The 6,289-nt window shown below is 35.1% G+C and overlaps 1 protein-coding gene across 4 annotated transcripts; it reads right to left on the minus strand.

The window, feature by feature from the left end:
* Positions 1-709: 709 nt before the first annotated feature.
* On the minus strand, positions 710-5,972 carry LOC111384935 (2-oxoisovalerate dehydrogenase subunit beta 1, mitochondrial-like). Of its 4 annotated transcripts, none has more exons than XM_023009281.1 (13): positions 5,607-5,972; positions 5,132-5,243; positions 4,852-4,887; positions 4,674-4,733; positions 4,541-4,598; positions 4,358-4,455; positions 3,720-3,809; positions 3,568-3,636; positions 3,414-3,500; positions 2,969-3,064; positions 2,809-2,886; positions 1,076-1,162; positions 710-996 (listed from the first exon to the last, which is right to left on the minus strand). In XM_023009281.1, the coding sequence occupies exons 1-13, from the start codon at positions 5,828-5,830 to the stop codon at positions 961-963; spliced, it is 1,131 nt and encodes a 376-aa protein (XP_022865049.1). In that variant the 5' UTR covers positions 5,831-5,972; the 3' UTR covers positions 710-960. The 4 variants fall into 4 exon arrangements, 3 of the variants coding, with proteins under 3 accessions (XP_022865049.1, XP_022865050.1, XP_022865051.1); XR_002700979.1 differs by lacking the exon at positions 710-996 and adding an exon at positions 1,894-1,988; XM_023009282.1 differs by lacking the exon at positions 4,852-4,887.
* Positions 5,973-6,289: the final 317 nt, after the last annotated feature.

The raw sequence follows: 6,289 nt of genomic DNA on the forward strand, positions 1-6,289 counted from the left end.
GGAATTTTGGCTGTTAGCATCACGCTGTTGTTCAATAGTTATTGTAAATGCATATCACCTCGTTCAATAGAAAAGGAATGGTTCTGATTTTCTATGGATAAGGTGTGTGTGTAATATAAAAAAGCAGCATAAATAAATTACAGGGTAGAATATAAACTTTATAGAGTCCAAAAGTAATTTTTGCGATGCTTGAGCCTTCATTCCCCACATTGTAAACTAGAAGCAAAAGCACAAGATGAATACTACTCACAAATTTGATATACAATTAACATGCATGACTCCCTTGAATTCTTTCCAACATTGGTATTTTACTGGTAGAACAAGAAACCTCGTTCTGTCATTTTATAATGGCTGTGCTTTAGGAAAGCTACACAGTCATGACACAATTTGGTATGATATCCATACAAGAGTTTGTGCTTCAGTATGGTAGTGTCCAATAGGTGAGGAAGAACTGTGTAATTCTAATCTAAGACAAGCTTTTTGTAATCTTAAAATTGTGAGCTCAGATCCCAAGAGTAGAAAGGAGAGTCCAGTATTACTTTTTCCTGGCAAACTCGTTATGAAGGTAACTTTGAATCTTTTCAGTCTGCGGTTGCCTTGTTCACCACAAAATAACCAGTGGTATCAATAGCAAATTAGCAAAGGCTCAACACAATTTTATTTTGCAACACAACGGTCTAACCGACACATAACAAGGGCCACATACACATTTAAGGAGAAGCATCCATTAGAATAAGACAATCGATGAAAATCAAATATTTAAACCACACTAGCTAGAATGTCATTAATTCTTTACGGCATTAAATGCCTAGATCCACACATGATTTTTTCAACAGTCTGTGCTGATGAAATAGGTTGCTCTTGTCATAGCTAGAGCTGTAACAATGAAAGCATAAACATGGGTGGAGTACAAAGAACCCTTTTTGTGCACATTTCTGAAGAAGCAAAGATGCCAACACACTAATAATTTACTGTAGATTTGATTGCATCCAGTATCTGTTAAGCAAGAAAGGATCATCAATCTGCGAGCACTAATGGGACAGTTCTCGCAAATGAGCAACAATAGATGACTAACCTTGTTCTTGGTAGGCAGATAGAATGGTTCAAAAACAAGAGGAAAAGGAGTATCGAGGCCACATACTCTAGCTACTGGAGCTTCTAGCTACAAAACAGTTAAAATCAAGCTCTTAAGATAAGCAACCCAATAGATCAACTAGAGTTTCTTGAGAACAGAAAACTAAAAAGGAATCAACAACTCAGGTACTAAAGTTGAATAACTTATATCAGACTATTAATGTGATATAAATCGATAGGAACTGTGAGGTCAAAATGGTTGACATGAGGGAAGAGGTGTTGTGTGCAACAACAGCTGTAGCTATCCTTCTCTAGGCTTGTACTACATCCGGAGGGAACACTAAGAGGGCAAGATTGAACTATGGAGCACAAGCATGCTTGTATGGCAAAGGCTAAGGACTGTAATTGCAGCCCCTGCAACTAATAAAGCTTGATGTGATAGTGACAAGGGAGGCCTTCTGGCTGTGCACTGCCAGTACTACTGCATGAGAATTGCTCTTCTGCAGTGATTATGAATAGCTAGCAGTAATGGTTATGAAAAGCTCTTTCTTTCTGACTAGGCAACTATCTGGATTTTTATGGTAATTTCACTTGAGTCATCTAATATCTCAATCAATCTTCATTGTAATGTTATATCAAAATTGTTAAAATTTTCTTCATTCTATAGGATCTGCCAGATATGCAAGACTCAGTTGTAATTTGCTGATACATTCAAAAAATAATAAGTTCAATTTGTCTTTTACAGTTCATTTTCAAAAAGGATTGATGAATATTCAATAGCAAGGTTAGTCCTGTTTGCTTCGATGATTATTTATTTACCTTGTATCAAATGAGCTAATAACTAACTCAAATTTATCTATTCATCTTATTCATCCTTTCTTTGCCTCTATAATGTCCTTGTAGAGAAATATAATCTGCATTTGTAAGAATTTTTATTAATTGGAGACTGGATAATGAATGTCAGTGACACACCAAATATGTCAAGTTCTATTATAACTAAAATCGCGATTAGCTTCAAACAAGATGAACCTTTCACGTATCAACAGTTCATGTATAAAATAATTTCCAATAAAGCTAAATAGTGCCAAAAAGTTAAGACATAAATGGAAGGCTTGAGTCGAGCGATGCAGCATATATGGCACTAGTCTGAAATTGAAGAGTCCTATGCATCACTTTTTACAATTTTACCTATTTATCTCTTCCCTAATTTTGCCTAGAAACGAATAGCGTAAAAATGCACTCCAGTGGATACAAGAAGTCATTGTTTACCCAAACAAGAAGGAATTCTTACCAAACAAGGGTAGTGATAAACAGATGAAGGGTAGGTGGTGCGTGGCAAGAAAGTGATTTCTCCCTTAAATGTAATGTATTACTGGTTAATTGTTAGTTTGTGGTCCCCTCTGGCATTGGGAGTAAGGTGATTTCAGATAGGTTTCAACGCTATAAATGGCTGTTGACTTTCCAACTGTAGTTCCGTTTTACATTTTTCCAATGACTTAGTGAGTGCGAAATATGAGAACATATAGAGCAGATTCTGGAATATTAACTATTGAGCTCACTAGATCTAAGTGTGAAGGTTAAAAATACAATGATTAGGAAATCAAGGCAATATCTGTAGATCTTTGGCGTAACCTGTGTCCTGATTGGCCACTGATTCAATCAATTGATAAGAATAATCAAGGAAAGAAAAAGCAGATTTAAAACAAAGAATAAGGATCGATATCAGCTGAGTACCCTCAAAAAGCAACGTTCTGTGATAGAGGCAGAAATTTCAGCACCAAATCCACCCGTTATTGGAGCTTCATGACTAACCTAGGAACAAGAAGAATCAAATCCGTCAAGGATTAAAGCCACTCGATGTAGAACATATTTTGTGTTAAGTAATAATACTGACCAGAAGCCTTCCTGTTTTATTAACAGAGGACTCTATTTTTTCCTTGTCCCACGGTATCAGAGTCTTTAGGTCAATCAGTTCACAAGAGATCCCATCCTTCAAAATTATGATGCAATTCAGGATAAGGTAATAAGATATTATACTTAAAGATATCATTTTCATAAGGAAATATGGATAAAATGAATTTTAGATTCAACAATGAGTGCTGGAGTTAATTCAGTTTTTAAATAATTCTGAATGAACACTGATAAAATAAAATAAAATATAATAAAATAAAATAAAATAAATCATCTTGAACAGGTACCAATTTCCAACAGTCACCAACCAATTTCTAACAGTTTTGAAGTGGAGCAAAGTGGTAAAGCTTCTCTACTACCTTACTAAGACATAATAAAATAATGAAAATTAAGCATCTATGGATAGTTTAGCATGGAGAACTATCAACCTTTTCAGCTTCAACACATGCCTGTTCCATAACTGACAGCTGAGCACCCCAGCCAACAAGAGTTATATCACTACCTTCTCGTATCACCTGAAATTTGAGTGTGCAATATATTTAAATGTAAAATTATTTATTAACTAAGACAGAAATAGCATACCTCAGCCTCTGATAATGGCAACATGTAGTCATTTTCTGGAACCTCTTCCACAGCCAGACGGTAAAGCCACTGAGAGCAATTGAAGGCATGCTTAATGATATAACTTATGTTGATGATTTTATGCCGATTTAAGGTAAGAAGCAAAGGAATACCTTTGGTTCAAAAAACACAACTGGATTTGGGTCACGGATAGAAGATAATAACAACCCTTTTGCCTGTTGGGGACTTCGTGGGATAACCACCTATAAACAAGCAAATTAGATGAAAGTACAGATATAATCATGAACAATAAGCACGGATCTGGTAGCCAAAAAGAAATGCAATTTAAGATGTAAAGAAACTGTCATCGACTCACTACACTTGGTCAGAATGCTTGTTTATAGAACTTATTGGGGATAGGGGGTATAGCTGCACAAAATCATTAACTTCAGAAGACATCCTATGTCATTGCTTCCACTTCTTCAGTAGGATTCATAAAGGGAAATTTTTATTTGTATGGAAACCACTTGATTAGTCAGTGTACGTAAGATGTTAAATACTGAAAACTTTATTCATAAAGGAAATTTTTTTCATCTGTACAGAAACAAAGTTGAGTATTCCACACATTGAGACTAGTATACAACAAATGCTTTATTTAAAAAATGAATAAATAAATGACGTCATGTTGTTCTTTTTCACTTTTCTCTATTTTCTCACTCTATGATCTGCTAGAATCAACAGAAATTCAACTGCAAGATGTGCAGGAAAATACATGAATGAGTCATCATACAAGATTCAATAGGAGATACACCTTAATACCAGGGACGTGACAGAAAAAAGCTTCAGGGGATTGTGAATGGTAATGTCCTCCATGGCCCACAGCTCCATAAGGTGCTCTAATTGTCAAACCTGAGAAAAATGAGCATTTTAGAACATGAAAAGAGAAGATAAAAACACAGAGTAGAAAATCCAGTATAGGATCCCCCATAAATACCTCCACAGTTAAATTGATTGCCACTCCGGTATCTGAACTTGGCAGCCTCATTGACAATCTAAGATTATAATAGACATTTGTCAAACAAATGTAAATTTGTGGTTGTGGAAATGCAAAAGGATAAGACACGAGCCTGATCAAAAGCAGGAAAAATATAATCTGCAAACTGAATTTCAGCTATCGCTCGATTCCCCTGTAATTTGAGACGGCACAAAAGTAACGGTAATTCTAAATACATGGTAATTACAACTAAAAAATCGGGGTTTAAGGTTTTAGTTTGGAAGCTTGAAGGCAATAAATCCAGTGCCCACCATTGCTGCCAGACCAACTGCAAATCCAACAATGCCCTGCTAGTACAATTCATATCACTAAATGAACTTTCTTCCAAAGACATGTCTAACTGAAAAATGCAAACTATATAGAATTTGGCATAGTAAAACCTACTTCCATTTGTCTATTTATAAGTAACAAATGCATACCATATCATATTAGTGGCTTATCTGTTTCCATATTCTCGAGGAGATTTTACTGCCTTCCATTTGGAATCACACACAAAATAAAATGTTTTTGACTTGCATAACTAATAATTACCTGCTCGCAAAGAGGAGTATTGAAAACTCGCTGTTTGCCAAATCGATCAGATAATCCAGTGGTGCAACGAAAAACTCCTCCAAAACCAACATCTTCTCCAAATACATAAGCACTAAAGAAACATTATACAAATAAGCAAAGGAAAAAGTTGACCTCCAAATACACAAGCACTAAAGAAATATTACACAAATAAGCAAAGGAACAAGTTGACCGCAGGTATCCAGCAATTTGAAATTACTGAGTTAAACTAACAAGGCTTGCCTTTCTGGAGTTCTGTATATTTCACATAATAGAAATAAAAATAAAAACAAAAATAAAGAATCCACTGATTAAGCTGAAAAGGGCATTTAACTGTTAATTACATACCAACATAAAACTCCAGCGGCAGTGAAAATTTAATCAATATCAGTTCGAAAACAAATATATAAAAATAAATCAGTATTGTGCACGATGACAAGAGACAATACAGGCATACCGCGAGTCAGTTTCTAAGGCAATGTGAAGGGCTTGATTGATGGCAGAGAAGAGATTTATGGACTTGTTCCCGGCTCCTTCAGAATAGGGACTCACCCGTTCCTCACTGATCATAGCCGTGGACAATCTCCTCAACCTTGTCCCTCCGTTACTACTTCTACCACTAATACTTTGAAATCTTGATAAGATTAACCCCAAATTACATCTCCTCAAGCTGCTTGCCATAGATATCCAACAGTAACAGGATCACAATCAGACTGTAGTTGACTAGTGACGCCAGAGTATATATTAAAAGGTCGGGGGGAATGGGCGAGGGTGGGTTCACTGGATTGGGTTGGTTGGGTTGAGATGACAATAATGATGATGAAATTTTTATTGGTAATTACCACGTCCCTACGTTATATCACGGATAATTAGCATAAGACTACCTTACTTTTTAATATTATTGTTTAAAACATTCACTATCATTTTTTAATATCTTCATTACTATATTCACCTTTCATTATGAAAATTATCATTTTCATTCAGTTTTTCATGTAAAATGACAAATATACCCTTATATTTAAATAAAACAAAAAAAAAGAAAAATTAAATAACAAATTACAATATACTCCCCAACTTTTAAAAAGTGCAAGTGAGTCTAAATAAATTATTAAAATGGTAATTAGTCCAAAACGTCCCTAT

Source organism: Olea europaea, unplaced genomic scaffold (genome assembly GCF_002742605.1).
Source record: "Olea europaea var. sylvestris unplaced genomic scaffold, O_europaea_v1 scaffold3050, whole genome shotgun sequence".
NCBI lineage: Eukaryota > Viridiplantae > Streptophyta > Magnoliopsida > Lamiales > Oleaceae > Olea > Olea europaea.